General features: G+C 40.4%; 1 protein-coding gene across 2 annotated transcripts in view; it reads right to left on the minus strand.

Annotated features, from left to right (window-relative positions):
• Positions 1 to 22862, minus strand: part of tyw1 (tRNA-yW synthesizing protein 1 homolog) — a 93956-nt gene extending 71094 nt beyond the window's left edge. Inside the window, exons 1-8 of one of the 2 annotated variants that reach the window (XM_080427858.1) lie at positions 22763 to 22862; positions 22639 to 22665; positions 21169 to 21296; positions 19898 to 20026; positions 19017 to 19118; positions 17077 to 17271; positions 15962 to 16249; positions 13006 to 13119 (exon numbers count right to left, since the gene is read on the minus strand). In XM_080427858.1, coding sequence (XP_080283984.1) covers positions 13006 to 13119; positions 15962 to 16249; positions 17077 to 17271; positions 19017 to 19118; positions 19898 to 20026; positions 21169 to 21258 — 918 coding nt within the window. In that variant the 5' untranslated portion in view covers positions 21259 to 21296; positions 22639 to 22665; positions 22763 to 22862. Of the gene's footprint in view, positions 1 to 13005; positions 13120 to 15961; positions 16250 to 17076; positions 17272 to 19016; positions 19119 to 19897; positions 20027 to 21168; positions 21297 to 22638 lie in introns of both variants that reach the window. The other variant, XM_080427857.1, reaches the window with a different exon arrangement.
• Positions 22863 to 23729: the final 867 nt, after the last annotated feature.

The raw sequence follows: 23729 nt of genomic DNA on the forward strand, positions 1-23729 counted from the left end.
GTCTTATATTATATTATATTTGTTATATTAGTGTCTATCTGTCCTCTGAAACAATGGGTTTATAGTTAGTGAGAACTTCACTTCTCCATTAAGCTTGCACAAATGTATTTATTTGTGTGTACAAAGCACGTTGTAATTGTTTCTAACTTGCTTTATAACGTTATTTATAAGATGATGGCCAATGTTGATGATACATGAGAAAAGAACATTAATAATATATCATATCGATATCATGCCCAACATGTATTGTATTGTGAAATTCTTGACACCCCTAACCCTCCCCATCAAATACAACATGACATTTAAAACTGATATGTCCAATGTTTTGCTTTCCACATTGATTAGAACATTGCTGTAGTGTAGTCAGTCTTGCTAAATGCACAGTGTATCTGTAGTAGTGGTAGCAGAATGGATAGTGTTCTCATCTTACATGTGGGAAACCCATTGAATCCTGGTCAGATTGAAGAAAGTTGAATATTTGGTAACCAGTTGTTTAAAACTTTTGTCACTCTGCCCTTTTAATTATCAACTACAGTGACTACAACTACACTGTTGCCTACATAAAACAAATTAGGCTATCAATTATGGCCTGATGCTTCTGGTTTTACCTGTGGAGCTAGGCATCTATACACAACTGTCCATATAGATCCACATTAATCACATGCACAGAATTACTTCAAATGATTATGAATATCCAGTTATAGTAGGCCTATTTATAATGCATCTCTCCAATAACGCCTGTTGAAGTTTTGCTTAATTGTTCAACCACCATCGTTAAGACGCTGAATAGATTTGACTGGGTCGTTCACACTCGCTGTGCGTTGATGGCTTGTTAACGACCGTCATTGATTCTAAATAGACAAGGTGTTACTTGATTTGAATTCTTTGTATCTTTTGAAATGGAGAGGGGTCATTGACCACTGTTCTGCTGTACTAAAAAGGTATATAAAAAACGGACTATTTTATCAATTCAAAATTGCATGACCCTCCCTTGGATTCAAAGTCAAATTAGCTGACCGTCCCTTGGACCAAAATTAGAAAGGCATGACCCTCCCCTATTTTCCTCCATGCCCCCCCTTATGTAAATTTCGACTGGTCCCTAACAACAATCTGACAAAGTGAAAATGGAACAGAATAATATTGATAGAGTCGAGTTAGCATGCAGAACTCAACAAAAGGTCGACAGCCTGATTAGCCTTAGTCTTTTTACATTTCTGTTGCATACTACAACTGTGCAACAATATCTCTCTCTCTCCCCGTTTGTTTTCTGAGTAACTCCCTCCGGATCAATCTGCTACTGCTACACCACCAGATCAAATTAATTAGCTAGTTCATGTAAATCCATGCTTACAAGAGTGATATGCTTTTCACTGACAACACAGAAGATTGATGAATTACTGCCAGAAAGTTTCCTTGGGTATGAATGGGCATTCACTTTCACAGAGGTATGATGAATGACCAGCCTTGGAGATTAGCCATTAGCTGGCTAATGTGGCTAATCTTATAATTAACTCTTTCACTGCCAAGAGTATTTTCATAAAGTACTCCCCCAGTGCCAGGAATTTTCGATATTTCTTTTTTGTTGCTATTTTGTAATTTAATTTTCAAATAGCTTGTCTTCTGCAATTTTAAACACCTACGACAGTTCTACCAGTAGAGAGCAACAAATCGACACATTGATTACCTCGCTGACTCGCTCGCACCCCTCCCAAACAGGCCTACGTCACATCCGGTCAAAAACGGATGTGACGTTTTCGACAATCTGTGATCGGGGTAAAATACGATGTGATACACGACTACGATGACTGATCGTCACCCAGACCAAAGAGAACAGAAGTGGACATCTCCGTTCATTTTTTATACCGTGTGAAAAACCGTGACTTTCCCTATTCTGGCCGAAAATGTCTGTGGGAAAAAAAATAGAACCGGAAACGGAATCTGCGTCATGAAACCGGAACCCAATGAGTCTGAAGGAGTCAGGAAGCGAAAGTGATGATGAAAAATAAACAGAATAGCGCGACCACAGTCAAAAGTAAAAACTCGGGATTTCTCGTGCTGGCAGGGAGGGTACTCGGGAAAAACTCGGGATATCTCGGGGCGTGGCACTGAGAGAGTTATTGCACTGCCAACAGTGTCTACAGGGATCTAAAGATCATGTTCCAACTACAGCAGTGCTCACTAGCATCAGACATATTTTGTCATCAACAGATAATGTCTATGAAAATGCACTAGAGTGTGCTATGAATGACGCTGAAATCACATGAACCCATTTAGACCTGAGGCCGATTCTACAAATGTCTTCTAATCTAAATCCTAACTTTTTCATGACAAGGACCACCCAAAATGATATGTACTTGGCCGCGGACCCCCATCTGAAAAATATTTTGTTCCAGGGGCCTCTAGAAGCAAAGATTTATATATATATTCAAATATTTGCACAAAATGTTCGAGATTTTTCAAAAATAGATCTACAAGCTCATAGCGCGGTACTCGGTGCTGCACTATGAGCTTGTACATCTGCTATTTTTGAATAGCCAAAGTATAAAACATGGATAAAGTGGTTACACAGATGCTTTCCCGGTTTGAATGGGTTAAACTGTTTCTGGCTTAGCTGGAGGACAGTGACAAATGTTAGTCAATACAAAATGACCCACTTTCATGCTTGAGATAACATTTTAAAGTCAATTGGTGTTTCAAGTGAGGTTAGCAAAGGGTAGAGATTTTAAAGAGACTTTAAAGTGCCAATCCATAACTTATCCTGTCTGTCTACCTATATTACCCATGGAAGGGGGGGTAATGTAATCAGGCCTACTTAAGTTGCGACCACACACACGTGTGTGCGAGTGTGTGCAACTCAAGAACAGATGGGCCGATTTTCATGGAATTTGGTGAAGGATCAGGAAGCTGCCGTGAAATGATTACCAACTTCTGGGTTGAGAAGGTCAAAGTTCAAGCTCGCAATTAAGAACAATAGATGTTGGTGTGGGCAGGGTTTAAACCCCTGGTGCCAATTTGATTAACTTATAGCATGTTCAATAAAGATTTAACAAATAGAAATTGTTAAATATAACTATTTGCATTTTAACCTTTGAAAATGTTCTGCTTTAAGGACCATCAATACACGCCAACATCAATTCATATTCGGTCATATATCGTACATAAACAGACATTTCCCCTTAATGGCTTTAGACTTTTTGCATTTTGCAAAAGTTATTAAACTTAGGTATTTCAAACAATGTAGTATCAGTCCTATCAAAAAGCTTGAAGGTGGACAATGTCTTGGCTCTGAATAGAGGCTCTACTCTCACCAGCAGAGTGCTGAAACCACAAACCGTCCAATGCTGAGGGAAGCTACAATCATCCATGGCAAGCTGTAAATCTAGCATCTGACCCTGATTTTGTTATTCCATAATGCTTTATAATGCAGAACAAATGGACCAGACAACAATTCAGTTCAATTCAGGCCCTGTATACAGTACTATATCCACAAATCCATGTCCGGTGCATCTGAGCATGACCTCAGGTGTTTGGCTTCAAATCCCATCTGTCTCCAGCTGCTTATCAACCAGACACCGGGTGTACTTTTGCCTTTCGCCTGGTTGAGTCTGAACCGTGGTAGCTATCGAATGGCTCTATCGGCCCCGTGCACCTGGGGTAGCTGCTAGAGTGGCTGAATGTGGCCGACAATCACCCAGCGTCAACTGCACTTATGAAACGCATTCCGCATCCCTGACAGACAGAGCCGTCCCTCAGATGAACAGCTCCTTTTGTTGAAAGGGGACAGCATGAATAAGTAAGCCATCATGCTGTGTCAGAATCCACTCCGGTTCCATGCTGGAATAGGATTAGGCACCGCGGGCGGCAGGTGCCAAGCAGTGGTGGAAAGTAACTAAGTACATTTACTTAAGTACAATTTTGAGGTATTTGTACTTGAGTATTTCCAATTTCCAATACTTTTACTTCTACTCCACCTCAGAGGCAAATATTGTACTTTTACTCCACTACATTTACTTGAAAGCTTTAGTTACTAGTTACTTTTCAGATATAAACTATGATATAATGAAACATACATTCACCACTTTAGCATTATTTTATACCTAGGCTATTTGAAAATAGCCGATCTACAAGCTCACAGCGCGTCGCGTTGTGAGCTTGTAGATCTGCTATTTTCAAATATTTGGTACTTTTACTTTTGGTACTTTAAGTACATTTTGATGTCAATACTTTTGTAAGTAATTTTTTTATTCTGGACTTTTACTTGTAACAGAGTATTTTTATATTGCAGTATTGGTACTTTTACTTAACACATTGCCTGCCAGAATTATTTCAGATTTTTTGCAGTTTTATGCCAGAGATTTTTCATTGAGAAAAAAAAAGTACTCAGGAGCCGAGATACAGAATTTTTACGTTTTTTGTTAACAAGGAAGTGGATAGGAGTCTAGATCTTCGAAAAAATCATATCTCCTTGGTCTTTGGGTAAAAAAATAAAAAGAAAGTTGAAATTGAAATTATTATTATTTTTTTTTTAAACGAGTTAACTTGATCTTGGCAATCAATGTGTAAAGAATTTTAGTACTTTTTCCACCACTGGTGCCAAGTGCATCCCGTCCCAGCAAATAGATGGTGTGGTGCTTTGCTGTGCGTGGCTTAAAAAGGTGGATGTCATAAGTCATGGCCCGTTTACATTTATCGGAGTAGGTGAAGGTTAATCCACATGTATAAATGTATATGATTTACAGTAGCGTTAAAAAGAATGCTGCTGCTGCAAACCTTCGGCAGTTCTCTCTAGAGCAGTGGTTCTCAAACCTTTTCATGTCAAGGACCCCCAAAGTGATATATGATAGGCCGCGGACCGGACCCCCATCTGAAAATGTTTTGTGCCAAGGACCCCCAGAAGCAAAGATTTGAGTTACAGTTTGCTTTAAAAAATATATATTCAATTTCAAAGATTTGCACAAATGTTCACGATTCTTCAAAAATAGCAGATCTACAAGCTCATAGCGCGGCACTCGGTGCCGCGCTATGAGCTTGTAGATCTGCTATTTTTGAATAGCCAAAGCATAAAATATGGTTAAAGTGGTTCAAATGTTTGTGACGCCATATTAACTAGTTTTGCTGGGGACCACCCTGGTACCCCGCCAAGGACCCCTGGGGGTCCCCCGGACCCCACTTTGAGAACCAATGCTCTAGAGAACTTTGCAACTCTGGTGAATTTATATCAATTCAAAACCCCAAAAACACCAACAGAGGGACTGACACTTCAAAACGTGCGCAGCAACAGAATACCCAAATGTAACACACTGCATCATGACGGGCAGATTTCTGACAGCATACAGAACATGTAGCCGACAGCGCAACAATCTGTCCCTGTGGTGTGTGTGTGTGTGTGTGTGTGTGTGTGTGTGTGTGTGTGTGTGTGTGTGTGTGTGTGTGTGTGTGTGTGTGTATCCATCCTACCCTCCCCTGATCACTGGTCTGCAGCATTGCCCCCACCTCCCCAATTCCTGACTGAGTAGGGCGCGGTCACGATAATGACATTTTACTTGCCGATTAATTGTCATACAAATAATTGTGATTAACCATTTAATTTCATTTAGTCATTGAACAGGACTTTTTGTGTGTTATCCTTTCAGCCTTAATGACCTACTGTACCACGTGCCGTTTATATTTCTGACTAATAAATTCAATCAAAAACATTGGAACGTATAAATGAAACTTAGATTTCTGTTTGCCTTGCTTTTAGGCTTCATAAAAAACATAGCACAGGGCAGATGTGACAAACATATATCACAGATATTTCCAATTTTTTTTAAAAATGTAAACAAATTTAACTCATTCACTGCCTGAATTATTTCTGGCCGCGTTTGAAAAAAAAAAAGTACTCAGGAGCCGAGATACAGAATTTTTAAGTTTTAAGTTAACAAGGAAGTGGATAGGAGTCTAGATCTTCGAAAAATCATATCTCCTTGGTCTTTGGGTCAAATTAAAAAAATAATTAAAAAAAAAAATAATGATTACGTTTTTTACGTTCTTGGCAGAATTGGTAATTGGATATAATTACGTTTTTTACGTTCTAGGCAGGGAATGAGTTAATTAAGAACACTTTTATGACGATGGTGCAAAATAACTCAATTATCTCTAATAATTGAGATTAGGCGAGTATGTAATAATTGTACCAGGCCGACTCCTGAGAGCTCAGAAAACAGACTGTATGGACTGACAGAACCAGGGCATATCTCAGTGCCACGTTGTGCACTGGATGCCTGATGTAGTACAGTGGTGGTATGACACACTGTAAAATCCAGTATATAATAATATAGATTTTTTTATGAAAGAGAATAATAAAAATTGATATTACATCCACAGAACTTTTCAAATGCTTCCCCCCCCCCAAACAATATCGGCATGATAATATTGTTTTGCTTTGTGTGCTTCCGTTTTAGTTGGAGACGGTACTTTTTTTACCTAAAGAAATTCTTGGAAGCAGCCACTGTGTTACAATGTTGCAACATGATTGCTGCCTTAAAGATGTGAGTCATGGAAATAACGAACCATACAGTGTATGCAATAGAGGTGTTGTGAGTGCGACATCTAGTGGCCGAATGTTGTCTGTTGCACCTCTAACTCAGAGCCTACAACGTAACCAAATGGACTTGACTTGTAAGTCAAGTCAATAATCCATTTGGTTACATTTTGTACACTCTTTCAAATGGATAAAATGAATAAATGAACACTGAATATTTTACTGGGCAGTCGAGAGAGAGAGAGAGAGAGAGAGAGAGAGAGAGAGAGACATTTTGTCCATTTTTTTGAACTTTTATCAAAATAGGATGCCAGAGTTTATGTGGTTAACATATATTTTTAATTGGATTGTTAAAATGTGATATCATCAGACATAAGTACTCAACATATCAGTGGTGTGAGCTTCCTTCCATCCAGAACTGTGTGTCACGAAAGCCTGTAGGATCATAGAAGACGCTTATCACCCAAACCATGGAAAGTTTATGAAGTTGCGGTCCCGTCGGAAAGGGAAAAAAATACCATAGCCTTAAGGGCAAGACAAAAAAAAGAACTAAGAACCGTCTTTAGACTTCTGAATAAGGACAAGTAGACTAATAATGTTCTCTGACATATGCACATTACGCAAATGTGATGTCAGGTTTTAATAAATAATGATAGGCTTTGATTTTGTAACCCATATTTTTCACCCAGTGCCAATTGCCTATGTAATCCTGGGCGCTACTCTCCCTCTGCCAGCTTAGGAAGAGCCCAAGCTGAAGCTCATGCCTCCTTCAATGCATGAGGAGCGACCAGGCCGCTTCTCATCACCCGACAGGGGGGAGTTTCCCCGGTTGGACGTAGCGCGTGGAAGGAACACGTTATTCCAACCAGTTCCTTTCCCCTCCATCAAGTGCACTGGCTGACCAGGGGGAGGCAGTATAGAGACCAGGATTACTGCATATTTTTCTGAGGGTACCTACCCTAGGAGACACGGGGAGAACATGCAAACTCCACACAGAGTAGGCCCTTTCGCCAACCCCACCTAGGGTATGGCCACTGATGACGCGGAGGAGAGAACGCGCCCCCAGCGTCCACAGCGTCCCCGGCGGGAATCGAACCCAGGACCTTCTAGCTGTGAGGTGGCAGAAGTATTTTTAAGGTGTGACAATAAAATCTGATTCTGAATCAGTCTACACATTTCCCAAAATGAAATGCATGTATTCAGTTCAGTCTGACCAGAAGAAGCAGGGACAAAACATATCCCCACTGGCAATCAGTGGTGTAAAGTAACTAAGTACTTAAGTAACATTTTGACATAATTTTTACTTTAGTGGAGTATTTCCAATGTTCTATAATTTTACTTCTACTCCACTACATCTCAGAGGCAAATATCATACTTTTACTCCCAACATTTTGAGTCTGTCGGCACTGTTCAGCACACACAACACTACTCTACTTGAGGCACTGCAGCAATCTGTATTATCTCCTCCATTAGAGCTATCACTAATCCTATTAGCTATACCATTGTTTATTTGATGGTACTGCCGAGTGTGTTGACAACAAGCGGATAGCTTTGGTTGATGCAGCACATGGCGTGTTTGCCAATTTTAAATTCAGAAGAAAGGAGAGGCAAAAGGCAAAACTGAAATGCAGTTTTGCTATGTTTTAATCTACACCAAGTGACAGAAAACTTTAGCCACTGCTTACGGTAGATCAACAGAGAATTAATAATTCCATGGCATACTGAGATGTTTGAGCAAATGTTCGTCACAGACAAAGAACAACTTTAATGGAGGAATAGTAAGTGAGCCTGGCTTCGTGGTCAGTGCAAACAATGGTTTAAAAGTTAAACATATATATTTGACTGAAGAAAAGTTGATCTGAATTGGTTGTCATCCCTGCAAGCAAAAAATATAAAATGCAATTTACAAAAGGCTCAACTTCTTTTACAATATGCCAATTTTGTAGGTTGTGAGTGGATGGAGAGTGGTCCATCTTAAATAGCAACGTATTGACCTCCATTCCTCCCTCAGGAGAATAAGATAAAACCATCAAACTCCAGCCCAGGAAGCTGTGCAGCCACTGTAAATATCCATTCAACTCTCTTCTATTTGGCAAAGGTCCTGCTGGCCAATGCGGCAATAACAACAATGGCTTTACAAATGGACTACTCTCTGGCACTAGCGGAGTGGTCCTTTCTGGGCCCAGTTTATAGATGCCAATAAAGTGAACCTTTATGTAAAGTCAAGTGGGGAAGTAATGGAAATAAGTGTATTGACAGCTGGCAGAATAACCCCAGCAAAACCGCCACAAGATCAATATCAGGTGGCCAACTTGGGGTTTGTAATCTACCTTTTGATTGCAGTTGCCTGCCAGCTGATCATAGCAGGTTTCTGAAGAAGATTTGCACAATAGGCAAAACATATATAATGTACTTTAAGTTCAATGGCCATCTAATTATAGTCTTTCTTGGAAGACTGAAAGCATAGCTGACATAAATTCAGAAAAAGTCCACTTATTTTTTTCCCAGCAACCCAAATCCTTGCAAATAACTGTTTATTTACAGTATGTATAATACGTACAGTATGTAGCCTATGTATTCATTTATTTATTTGACACAATTGGGTCTATTTTCTACAGTTGTCACCTGCTGACAAAAGAACTTGAGTACAGTCTGGAGTTAATGAAATCTGCTTATCTCTTGTAATTGTTTTATTTTGTTTCTATCATGCTGTGAAAACATGATAGAAGATTCATATAAATAGGTTTGCATCATATCACTTGGTAATTCCAGAGAAACCAAGTTATGGTTTTATGTGGAGAGCATTTGTAAAGGCTCTCCAACAACAAATTATTTGCTACCGAGTAATTTGAGTTCAACATATCCCACTGAAATAAGAGTCTCTGACATCACCTAGTGGTCAAACACAGTAACGCTCACAGAGCTGATATAAGACATCTCAACCGCTACCTAGAAGAGAACCAACTGTATACCAATACCAACTGTGATCTTTATTGCTATTATCAGAGCTCACAGGATGAGTTAGAATGAAGAAATACAAATAATTAATAATTGTTCATCAAAGTAGAGTTTCTTTTTTTCTTCATATTTCATTTGGAACTTGACTTAATACTTGTCTTTTGGCAATAGTAAATGTTTAATATGTTAAAGGTAGGGTAAGTGATATTTTTTGGTTAAAACAAAAAGTATTTTGTTAAAAGGTTAAAGCACTATATTCTGATAGTAATCATTGCTATATAGTGTTTGTTCAGTAACAGGAGTCTCCCCGTCTCTACAGCTCTTTAATAAACAGAAAATACATTTTCCGGTAGGTGTCAAAATCTCAGCCAATCAGGAGAAAGTACCCATTTTTAAGCTTCATTTTTATAGTGTTCCAGTTACAATTTTGCCTGCTCATTTCTTAGTGTCATCACTTCCAATTTCACTTGTTTAATCTATATCCTGATTGAGTTCTCTATCCTGATTGGATAAAATTGGAAATGAAACTGAAACAAAAATGCATTTTCTGTTTTATAAAGAGCTGGAGAGACAAGGAGACTCCTTTTACTGAACAAACACTCTATAGCAATGAGTACTATCACAATATAGAGCTATTTAACACTTATTTTAACCAAAGAAAATCACTTGCCCTACCTTTAACTAATAAACTATATCCTGCACTGCCTTCTCTCTGCTATTAAATTATATAGACACTACAGAATGTAAAGCAGGAAGACAAGCCAAATGTGCTCTTTTACTGGTCCAGCTGCGTTACACAGTAAAATCCTCACGTGTTAATTTAACTCCGACACTTTCAGAGTATAGTTAAATTAACACTGAGGATTTTACTGAGTATTGTGGCCAGGCATGCAATGCTCATTTGGTATGTTCTTGCACTCTATTTCAATGACGTGACGCGCACGTCGCTTAACACCTACACTGCAAGTCACACAATGGACAATTGATATGCATCTAGGCTTATTCCTATGTTAATTCGCTAGGTGTGAGTCGGGAGCCTTTGAAAACTTTGTTGAGGTGCGAATTTAAAGTAGTTTTAAATCTATGCGTGTGCCTGCGTGTGCTCCTGGTCAAAGAGGTTCCGGCATGGCGTGCAAGGCCGTCCAGTGAGCATTGCACCCCTGATTGTGGCTCACCAGTGAAAGTACAATTTCTTCCCTTTTTTTATAAAAATTATTTTGGGCCAATTCTCCCCATGTGTATATTCCTTGTCAGTGCAAACCCTTTACTGGTTGGTCCGAGGATGGAGTACTGAAGACAACCACAGGTCTCCTCCGAAACACATGGATTCACAAGCCTTTCCTTCTAAAAGACAGTGAGGAAGTTCACCAGGGGACGATAATTGTTTCCCAAGGATGAGCGGGGCCAGACGCGGTTTCTGATTGGCTGAAATGGGGTTAGGGAGCGTGCGGCTGTGTTCACTTGGACCGTCTCAGAGGTAGCGACTACGGGGACGAGGATTTACGATTCTGTCCCTGGGACATAACTCGAACGGCGCTGAGTCGGCTGAGGAAGACTTCGCAACGTTCGGGCACGGTGCCTCGCTCACATACAGTAAGCTCGGCAGTGCCTCTCGTGGCTCATGTCATCTTCAGACGGAGCGCCTCCGTCGGGGTGTCCGAAAACAAGTGCTCCCACGCACGCTCATCCTAGGAATAAAAATTTTGCCACCAGGAGGGCATAGTTCCAGTGTGGAGGAACACGCTGTCCCTCCCAGTTGAGTCACTAGTGCAGAACGGCCTCCATTGCCAGCTGCCCACCCGCAAGCACAGCCAAATTGTGTTCGTTGGAGCGCCCAGTCAAGCTGGAAGTACCGCAGAGGAATTTGATTCCCCATAGTGGTAGGCAGGAACTTAACCCCTAAGCCACCGGACACCCCCTCAATTACTTCCTTTGACCTTACAGAATTGCACATTCTGCTTCTTCTAGAATGCTTTGGAAATGACATCTTTTCCCACAGGTGCAAAGGTTATCTCAGTTATCTGTGTTGGTGAGATTTGGAAGCAAACATAGGGTGCAGAGTAAGCATCAAGTGTACCTGTGTTTACAAGAAACCCAAAACAAGATCACCTTAAAAAATGCTCATTTGATAGTGGGACCAATATTGTCAGGGATTGACACAAATGTGCATAAAAAAAGAAATAACTATGGTAAATCCATGTCTTCATGAAAAGGAAATGAAACCAATAAAAGTTTATAGTTAACCCCAGCCATTGTGGAAAACAAGGTTGAAAAATACTCAGCTCAATATCATCCGACTTTCAAACTGCTAGCTTTAATGTCAGAACTTTATACATTCATGGAGGACTTGCAAAGGGCCTGTCAAAAGCTCCCAAATCTCACATTCTGTCTGCCATCATATTAAAGATGCAGGAGACAAGACAGCCCTGGAACAATATTTACATTCCTTGCCTTGCCTTCTACTCGTGAAATCCATCCCAGATTGCAAACATAAACTTTGCCTTGAAACATTATACATTTATGAGACCGAAAAATAAAGTTAAGGGACTAAGATCTCTCACTGTGTTTTTTCACACAAAAGGGTGTTTGCACAGTGTATGGCGGATGTCCCCGAGGTACTGCAAAACACATGAATGTACTTTCACATATTTTTTACCCAAACACAGTAGCTTACTCTCAGCAGTACTGAGCACTGAGCACAAAATGTGCAAGTAACACACTATCTCATCTTATAACGAACAGAAATAAATGCATTCTCTGATGTTTGTAAATCAGAGTAAGAATGACATTTGCACATTGCTCTTCTCATTTTTGTTATCGATGCTGCTGCCAAGTCAAACAGACGATTTGAACACTAGGGCAGCTACATTACTTACTTTGCCCTCTCTCATGGATTTCCTCTCTCTCTCTCTCTCACACACACACACACACACACAATTACACAATTACACAGTATACTGTATACGCGTGTGTGTGTGTGTGTGTGTGTGTGTGTGTGTGTGTGTGTGTGTGTGTGCACACGCGTGCGTGTGTGTGTATTTATATATATATATATATATATATATATATATATATATATATATATATATATATATATATAAAATCTCCCTTCTATACAAAATGATATAGCAACACATCCTATACCTTTTCACCTCTCCTTTTTTATCGTCTTTTCTTTTTGAGTCACACATTCCTCACAAGTCTGTGAAGTGGGCGTCCGCAGCTCGCTCTTATGCCGTCACTAATCTACTTGTCACCTACTGGAGTCTGCTGTCTGGTATCAAACCATCTGCCACTTCTCTCTTCTCTAATGAAACCAATCATGCCAGGCTAGTGGAGGCACTAGAGGCTTAACACCACAATGGTGTTAATGTTGTTAGTTGACCGGGTCCCCCAGGGCTCTATACTTGGTACAGAGCGGAAGATCTACACGCTCCTAGAAGCAAATGGTGAGCTCGTTGAATGTTCGCCCCCAGAATAGGGTTCACGTGGTTGATGGATAAACATAATATCTGGGCACCAACCTTGGCTTTCTTGAGGCCGTTGATTATGTTGCCCAGATCCTCCACGTCGACTACAGATCTATTCTCATCTACGGCAGAGGACTCCTCATCACTACTGGATTCCAGCCGTTCCTCCTGCGGGGAAAGAGAGAGACAGGCAGAGGTGATTTAAATGGAAGAGAATTAAAGAGAGAACAACACTCGGGGAAGAGGGCGGGGTGGAGAAGAGAAGTCATGGAAGAGAGAGAAAATAAAAAGGTGAAAATGCAAGACACTTCCCAAGCTTTCTCTGGAATGGTGCCAGGCCTATTCAAGTTTCACAGAGAGAGTGAGACAAATCCATAACTGGTATAAAATGATTATATATGATTGTTTACGGGAGCCCATATGGAACCCATTATATTGCACTGCATTTCCAGGAATTTATCACAGCATGAGCCCCGCTGAAACAATTTGTCGTCCACATGTGCTGCAGCTGGATTAAATGTGGATGAACAGGATAGGTAGATAAATCAAACAATCTCCGCAAGTTTTCTCTATTACACTATTACACCCCTGCTGTTAATTTGCACTTCCAGTTTTGGCTCAGAATCTTGGCAATTCAGCAGTTCTGCGATGTCACGTCATGTGTGATTATAGCATAAAAGCAATTAGTTGGATCAAAGCCTTACAACCCCAACTCATAAGAATAGCTTTGATAGATGATGTAAGTGTTTTTTTTAAAGATTATTGTGCCTTTATTGATAGTATACAGGAAATGGGGAGGGAGAGATGGGGAGTGACACGCAGCAAAGGTCGTCGCGACACGCGGCCAGACTGCATTAGCAGCCTAGGTGCCCGGACCGCAACACCAGCCGTCTGGCTGTTGTAAGTGTTTTTTGTTCAAAGTTAAAGCTCTAATCTCATATTATGTTGTGTATATCCTTCATATTATGAAGCGTTTGTTCAGTAACAGGGGTCTCCCCATCTCTCCAGTTCTTCGGTAAACAGAAAAAATATTCAGGGGACACACCAATTTCCTCCAATCAGGAGAGAGAACCCATTCATCAGCTTTGATTTCATAGTGTTCCAGTTCAAATATACATTTTTTTCCCATCACTTCCAATTTAGGTTGCACTAGCCCTCCTGCTTTCGTGCCTAGAGGGGCGGGTTTCACATCTCCGGCGAGAGAATGCGTGTGATCCCATTGGTTCACCGATCTGTCCGTCAGCCCCCGCCCCGTCAACACAACATTACGAGCGACGCCCACTGCACTCTGGTTGGTTGGGGAAATGAAACACTTGCTATTCCGGGTACACCGACGCGCTGGTCCAGGCTTTTATTTTTTAGCAAAACTAAACAATAAAAGCCCGGAGATCGAGGCTACTTCCAATTGAACTCATCTATCATGTATCTTTTTGAGATATCTCCTGAATGAATGAAATTGATACCCCGACCTGAAAATGTATTTTCTGTTTACTAAAGAGCTGGAGAGACACTCCATGTACTATAGTGTGAGTGCTATCGGAATATAGAGCATTTAACACTCATTTTAACAAAAACATGTAAATTACAGCACCTTTAACACATTCCATGCCAGAGTTTAATCTCATAATGTACTCACCAGTGCCAGCGTTTTATTGTTGTTTTTTAGTTTTTTTCATGTCGCCACAGACCTCGCTAAATAAGTTAAAAGTGCGCGTTCATTTGGTTCTAAACACACAGCGGATCCGTGAGAAACGGCGAGCGAAAACAGTTTCCAAATCCGTGCCGCCATCTTGAAGCTACAGCCGATCAACCATAAACAGTGATCAGCGAGGAGAAAAACAACAACCAGAGAAAATCGAGTTTTAAACAGGATCCCAGACAGGAAGCGGATACGATCGAAAAAACCGGAACCCGAATAATTCCGTTTCCGACCGGAAACCGGAAACGGAAATGGATCAAAAAAATTCGGAAAGTGCACCTGGGGCACTTAACATGGGAATCGGCGGTTCGCGTAGATCTACGCGACTGGCACGCTGCGGCTTTAAATAGGTTCGCGTAGATCTACGCGACTGGCATGCAATGTGTTAAAGCACTATACTGTCTACATCAAAGTGAAACATCATAATTGGGGACATCAACTATTAGTCCAACAGGGGACTTTGGCCCTCATTTATCAACACGGTGCAGCCCAAATAATGGGCGTACGGCGAGATCACCGCACCTTTCGGCATTTATCAATATATCCTGACGTTGGCTTCATCCTACCGTAGGCTGAGATCTCACGTCTGGTAGAGACCAGTTGTTGACTTTGGCTGCGCCCGTTTATTCCATTGTAGACCTGCGGAGCAGCATTGTCTGACTGTCTGACAGGCATCTGGACACATAATCCACTCCTAAATGTATATCTACACTAATAAATAATCCCTGTGAAGATATAACATTTTATAAAGTAATTTAAACAAACTGCTTTAACAGTCATTCGGTTAAGCTTGCAGATCTGGCTGCATTGGCTATTTGAAAATAGCTGATCTGCAAGCTCACAACGGGTTGCATCACGACGCGTTGTGAGCTTGTAGATCTGCTATTTTTTTAAATATACGAGCGATTGTGCGTGCGTGCGTGCGTGTGTGACTTGACAGGCAGCGAGGCGAGCCGGCGAAACTCTTTCTTTGGTCGTATTCTGGTTCTTCATGTCGTAAAATCGGGGTGTTTCGAGAATATTTAAGGGCGTGTTATTTAAATGACGCTCGTTTTCAGACGTGAGATTTATCAAGGATGGGACCAAATGTACGCTTGGATCGGCTGTGTAGGATTCGTTGATAAATGTGACTTCGACGTTGGCGTACGGCCGAATATATGGAAAAATATACGCTGGTTTATACGCTGCGTTGATAAATGAGGGCCTTTGTGATTATTATATGGTCAATTATCTGATCAGCTACCGATGCTCCCCCAGAATGACTCGTCTAGTGGAACTAAAGATACAATAGGGTTTCTTTTCCTCCATTACCTCAAAGCTGTCAGGTTGTGGCTCTGCCTGCTCCTCCTCCGATGGCTCCTGGTTGTGCTTCTTGTTCTTACAGGAGCCACCATTGGTCTTACTGCAGTTTCCACTGCAGCTCTTCTTGTCACCTTTAGCCAGAGCCTGGAGGCGGCTCAGAAACTTGTCCTTCCATCCCAGGAAATCCGCCTGGACGCTGCCATGGCGGCTCTTCACGACGTTACAATCGCCCTCGCCTCTGGTCAGGATGCGTGTGCCACTCAGCATCCACAGCCACTTGTCCACATTCGTGCTCACCTGCAGAGGATAAGGACATGGGTTTAGACTCAACTGTGTTTCATGCCTGCTCAAGGTTGTTTATATCCTACAGTCAGTGGTGGAAAAAGTACTCAAATGTTTTACTTAAGTAAAAGTATCAATACTGCAATTTAGAAATACTCTGTTACAAGTAAAAGTCAGAAATTCAAAATGTACTTGAGTAAAAGTACAAAAGTATTGGTATCCAAATGTACTTAAAGTACCAAAAGTAAAAGTACTAACATATTTGAAAATAGCAGATCGGCTATTTTCAAATAGCCTAGGTATAAAATAGGGCTAAAATGGTTAAAGTATGTTTCATAATAATCAGAATTTACATTTGAAAAGTAACTAGTAACTAAAAATATCAAATAATTGTAGTGGAGTAAAAGTAGAATATTTGCCTCTGAGATGTAGTGGAGTAGAAGTAAAAGTATTGGAAATTGGAAATACTCAAGTACAAATACCTCAAAATTGTACTTAAGTACAGTACTTAAGTAAATGTACTTAGTTACTTTCCACCACTGCCTACAGTATATCAGATATATAGTATTACATGATGGTTTATTCTGATGCTGATAATCGTCATTATTGGTTTATAAACGGAAATTGTCATTGTCGTTTTACAATTGGAGGTGGCAAAGCGCAGTTCATAAGATGGTGTCTCTTTTTGAGCCACAGATTTATCACTACATCACTCAAAACTAATTGATTTAGACGAGCAACTGGAAGACAGGCCAAGAATATATCATTTAGAAATGTGTATTTGGAGTTAGGCTAGCAGAGATTATTTTCTATTTAAAAATAAATAAATAAACAGCTCTCACCGTATTATAGTGCCCGACGTACACAGAGTTGCCAAGGCCAAACACTGCATATCTTAGGTCTTTCAGGTAGGTGTTCCCATATCTGAAGTCAGTGGAAGCCTCCTCCAGCCACTTACAGAACCACTCAGCATTCTCTGTTGGCTGCCCATCAGTGTAGGTGGCCAGTAGAAACACACACACGGTCTTGCTGGTACACTGCACAGAGATGTGATCAAAATGGACACTTGTAACGAATGCCCAACGATAAATTGTAATAACAAACAAATTAAAACAAGTGGCTCTAGTGCACGTATTTAACCACATGATCCTTAGCGTCCCTAACCCGCCATGTCATAATAGCCACAGACATTTGGTGAAAATAGGCGAACATTCGTTTAACCCATTAAGACCTGAAGCCGATTCTACATGTCTCCTAAATCTCAACAGTTTTCTGAAAAACGTAATGTTTCTATATCGGTGATGCTCAATCTTTTTCATGTCAAGGACCACCAAAATTATATGTATTTGGCCGCGGACCCCCATCAAAATATTTTGTTCCAGGGACACCCAGAAGCAAATATTTGAGTTAAATAGAGTTTAATATAATAAAAATATATATATTCAAAGATTTGCACACATTTTCACGATTTTTCAAAAATAGCAGATCTACAAGCTCATAGCGCGGCACGCTATAGCAATTTTACAAGCTTGTAGATCGGCTATTATCGTCAAAGAGATTTGGCGTAAAGAGGGACACTAAATTTCCACACTTACTCCAGCGGAGTACATTCCACATTGGGTATGTGTACCTGCTCTCTCACCAGAAGTAGTATAGTGTAAACCCCATCACTCAAATAGCCCATAATGGTAACAAATGTAACAATAAAAGGGCCCCATAGGAGAAGATTTGTGTTGTTAAACATTTTCATCGTTTTTTAAGCTAGCCGACAACTCAATTCACTGAGCGTGAGCAGTAACTGAATCTAAGGCCAGCAGCATGTAGTTTGGAGATATTTTCATCTCCAAAAACCGAAAGGACTGGCTGCTCTGGACTGACCAGACAAGTTATCTCCTATTCATTTCTAAACACACCACAAAAAAAGAATGATGAAAATAATCAATCTTTCTTCCCCGAGAATCACCGGACAATAAAGTGGAAAAGTTGGACTATAACATACTGCGAAAGTCTTAGAGACTGGAGCTATTTTTTTTTTGTATTTCTGTTGGTGAATGGTTTGCCTTTAGTCCATTTTGATCAGCACCTTCCCACCTTCAGATAGTATCTGTGTTGTATCGGTCATTGACATTTACCAAAAATATTTAGCATCTTGCTTTGCTCCAAGACCATTTCCAAATCCAAACACATCTTTAGCAAAAGCCTATACACAGTGTTATTACTGTATCAATGATAAAAGAATACAAATACATTTTAGTTTATATATAAATGTGTCTCCCAGCAGCAGCGCTAGCTGTAAGGCCAGCGCCTTGGTCAAGGGTACTGGCAGGAGTACGCCTGTATTACATGCATGCACGTCTTTTTGTGTGGGAAGAAACCAGAGCACCAAATACAAAAGGAATGCTTGCACACAAGGAATGTCCACAGAGGTTTGGCAGATGCAAAAAAAAAACTATTTTTTAATGATGATCCATAGTGAACAAATCAGAGCTACCCAAAAGAAAAAGGTGTAGAAGTGGAGATACATGTTTCGGTTAAAAAAACATCATCAGTTTGCACACACGGAGAACATGCAACCTCCACTCAGACCCCAGTCGGGTTCAAACCCCGGACCTTTTTGTACCGAGGCAACAGTGTTAACCGCTGAGCCATCATTGCACCCAAAAATGCTCATACATTCTCAGACAACATTTGTATTATATTAATTAATCAGTGAGTCGGGTCCCGGTCCATACATGTACAGTACTTGGTTGGTAAAGTCACTGTGTCCAAACACTTCACCTACCTCATCAGACAGCCTGTCGTCTGGATCATAGTCTTTCATGTCAATCACCTCAGCTGGTATGTCCAGACCCCTTACATCGTCTGACAGCCCTTTTGCAAAGCCCTGTGACAAATCAATTTTAGAAGAATCAGGGTTAGTGTTTTTGAAAACAGCCCGTAAACATGCTTTTTAGGCGTAGTTCTGTCTACCAGTTCATAAATAAACCACATATCAGTAATATCCTTGTTGTCAAGACAAACTCAGGACCTGTGTCACAAGTCACACACAGAAGTGGATGAAAGCTTCCCTCAATCCAGGACATATATATAATGGCCGTTGTGTCAGTAAATTCCATAGGATTTATCCTATTAAATGAATATGCATTGAGTACATCTTTATATGTGTGACTCATATTCAAACCTGGGTTTCCACGAGAGGCAACGGGATGACATTCACAGCAGCACTGAACACATGTAAACCTCCTTCAACAACACACAAATTGACAGGTGCGTTGCGGTTGGTGCAGGGTGATTGTAATGATACCTGTAAATGTGTGTGTCCCATACATACTGTATGTGCTCACTGCTCACTAAAGGAAGTTTCATGTGTTGTTCAGTGCTGCTGTGAATGTCAATCCCGTCGGCTACATAGAAATTAGAAGGTTGTCCGTGTTAGTCTCATGTAAAAAAAAGAGTTGTCTGCCAGAACTTTTCGTAGAGTATATGATACTAGATGACAAGCACTGACTCCAAGTCGCAGCAATTCATTATTGGGTGAGTACACATGAGCTCTACAAATGATTGCCTCTGAGATGGATCCCTACACAAAAATGCTTTGAGTGTTTTATGGCTGTGTATCTGGAATACATCGAAGCATATGTTTTCAGAGAACAATATCCATACCTTTGCTGTTCCAGTTTGTGAGCCATAGAAGATTTTAACCCCTGAAACGTGAACCACATTCTCCTTCTCAGAATGAACACTCTTCTTCACAGCTTCATAAAACCATGGCCCAACTTGATTGGAGAAGCTCTTTTAAAAAGAAAAGATGCATGCAAGTCAATCTTGGAAGACAAATGAATGTAAATTAGAAAGCTATTTCATGAGCTATAAAAAACAATAATATATATATATATATTTTTTTTTTAAGTTTGGAAACTTAACTTATTATTATTTCTCCCCTTTAATAATACAAATTATTGGTATTGTATTTTATATAATTTTCATCGTTGATTAGTCACATTTACAACGAGGTACGAGGATGAGCAACACATCTAAACGTGTGGGTAGTGTCCCAAAGGTTTTTTCCAAAATCCCCCAATATGCTTCTGTTGGTAATTACTCTTGTTTTGATCGACCTGCCAGCACACACCTGCTGGCAGATGTGTGACTGGCACCTGAGCATGGAACCTGCAACTTTAACATCTGTCTGTGGTACAATTTTGCAAATCTTGCCTGTAAATCTCAGGAAGAAAGCCTACGGTTCATCAGTGAAGCAAGGGTGAGGAACCACTTCGCAGTCTGTCTTTGACTTCACCAGTCTCACGGAACTTGGTCCTAAGTAAGTTTGGAAATGGTACCAGAGCTGACACCAAAAAATAATGATGCCACTCTGTATGCTGGAACACCAGCTTCCAGTTGACCTATTGCACAGGCCTTATCCTGAAGGGACAAACGTGGCATCTTTCCACCAATGTTGCTGCTTGGAGCATACACAAACTCAACAAAGTTGCAGGACCCATGCTCAGGTGCCAGGCACTGGCACACACCTGTGACTGGCACACACCTGTCAGCACTTGAAGCTCAAAACAAGAGTGAATGCCAACAGAACAATATTGCAGGGGATTTTTTATTATTATTACAAAAGATACATTACCCACTTCATCCTTATATACATTTCGGCCATTTGAAAATAGCCGATCTACAAGCTCACAATGTGTCGCATTGTGAGCTTGTAGATCTGCTATTTTCTAAGGATTTGTATACATTTTATAAAACTTGTGAATGCCAAACAGAACAATATTGCAGGAGATTTTGGCAGGAAAAGAAATGGGGCGCTGGTTAGACTCGCCCTTTCCAAGATGTGTAAAATTCACAATAAGGCCCAAAAGAAACCACTTATCTGAACATGGAGCCGGTGGCCTGAACATAGTTGATAGCATACCATGATTTACCTTTTTCACAACCATCTTCACAGAGAACCATATTCCAAAGGCGACAGCAGCGGCTGAATACAAGTACAGCCTGTTGTGCCACACTAACATGAAATAAGTCTCCTCCGGAATGTTGACATCCTTTGAGGCTGTTGGGTATAAATAAAAGCATTGATTGATTGATTGATTGAATACTTTATTTAGAAAAGACATGGAAACAGTACATGGAAGTACAATCCACAATACAAGGTCCTCTAAACTGGATCGCTCATGAAAGCACAATGGCTTATTTAAAATGAGATCCCCACGCACTCATGATGACATTTAAGAAAACAGACAAATATACACTAATATGCAGAACGTCATACAATCAGCTTACAGGTTACTGGTATGAAAAACAAGAAATATGTACAATAGACAGTTTGAGGAGGAGGAGGGGGGGGGGTGTAGGTTAAGACTTTTGGACTTGGAATTGCAGCCTCCTGAAGGTGATTTTTTTAGGGCAGTTTTGAAAGTGAGTAGGGTTTTACACTCCTTTACTCCTTTAGGTAGGGCATTCCACATTTTTGTTGTATAGCATGAGAAAGAGATTTTTTTTATTTTTTTTAGACACATCTCAGTAACCGTTTGACAGTTATTTTGCTCTTCTTTATTTGTATTTGCTATAGCTTATAATTGCACAGGAGCCAACAATAGCGTTCAAACTCGATTTTACATTATATCATGGACATGTAGCCTCGGATCAAGACTATCATAGAAGTATTTTATCGAGTTTTTACTTTCGTATCTACAATAGTCTTGGCCTGCACTTTCACCAGTAAAGCCCGTACTTCTCCGTAAATGTACAAGAAATATATATAAGGTGCTTACCCGGTTGCCCCAAATGTTAACTCGCCCTTCGGAGTCTTTGTGCAATGTATTAGAGCGTATTGTTCAATAAAGATGTGTTTTAATCCCATCTGTGTCGAAAGTTCCCCGTGCTCCTCAATGGACGGTAGTGACGGGGCGCATCCGGTGAAAGCCGGAATTACTCAATGTAAACAGGAAGGAAACGAGGGGGGAATTGGCGTTCGGCCACAGACGGGATTAAAACACTTCGTTATTGAAAAATATGGAATAATACATTGCACAAAGACTCCGAAGCGCGAGTTAACATTTGGGACAACCGGGTAAGCATCTTATTTATTTATTTTTGATCATGTACGGAGAAGTGCGGGCTTTACTGGTGAAAGTGCAGGCCAAGACTTCGTAGATACGAGAGTAAAACTCAAGACTCGATAAAATACATAAATACGATAGTCTTGATTCAAGGCTACGTGATATGCATCACATTTATATCCTGATCGCAGCTTCTTTGATCGCACCTTCGCTTCAGCGAAGATGCGATCAAGGAAGCAGCGATCAGGATATAAATGTGATGCATATCATGTATAAATCGAGTTTGCACGCTATTGCTGTGAGATGTTGATAAGTTAGCTAAGATGCACTCACCTTGCGTGTCCAAGCTGCAAACACATCCTAGCAAAGGGAACAAGAAGAATCCTTTCAACATTATAAGCCCTTGATTCTTGACTATAAATTGCAACGCAACAATACTAGTGTAACCTCATCTAACCTGGCTTGGGAACCAAAATATTCTTCTTCTATTGGCGTTTATTGGCGGTTGGCAAACATACTTGTGCATTACCGCCACCTACTTGTCTCTTCCAACTTATGATTGAAAGCCTGAGTCATCCCCATATAACTATAACTAAATACAGTACTCAAATCGGTTGCTCTAACATACGGCCGTTGCTGTACGTATGAAGCCATGTTGTATTGTTATTTGCACTGTGGGCATGTTGGGAATTGTAGTTTTGCGTGCTTCCGTGACTGTAGTGTCGCACTTACCTGACCCAGAGCGTTAGTGAGTTCATTCTAACGCCCTGGCAACCGCGTTGCTCTGACCGAAAATTCCACTGCCGTGTGTGAGGTCTCCGTCTTTAGTAAAACATAAACAAACTAAATGCTCCACTCACCAAAAAAGGGCTTTTTTTGTGTTGATGAAAGTCTATTCTCCACGGTGGTAAGGCTCTCAGCACCCCACCTTCTCTGTATAATACACTTTTTGCGCAGAAAATAAACTATGTCGCCAGACGGAAATTATTGTATTTATTCCACAGCGCTCTCTACAGATCTTGTCAATGGTAATTTACATTGGCCCAATCTGTAGAGGGCGCAGTGGAGTAAATCAAATAATTTCCATCTGGTGGAGATATTTTATTTTCTGCCCAAAAAGTATATTATACAGAGAAGTATAAAACATCCTTTGTTTTGGTGAGTAATGAAATAAACGGTGACCTCGCACGGCAGTGGAATTGTCGGTCTATGAACAGAGCAGGGCGTCTGGCAGGGCGTTAGAGTGAACTCACTAACGCTCTGGACCAGGGCTAACAGTGACTTGGCTAAACGTCTTTGTGATTCTTCTATCATATTTTCTCAAATATATAATATATATATATTTTAATTTAACATTTAAAAAGTATATTACATATTTTATCTATAATTAGTTTTGTTTGCCGAAAAGTGTATTCATCTAAATA

This window comes from Gymnoscopelus braueri (genome assembly GCF_963280865.1).
Source record: "Gymnoscopelus braueri genome assembly, chromosome: 5".
Taxonomy (NCBI): domain Eukaryota; kingdom Metazoa; phylum Chordata; class Actinopteri; order Myctophiformes; family Myctophidae; genus Gymnoscopelus; species Gymnoscopelus braueri.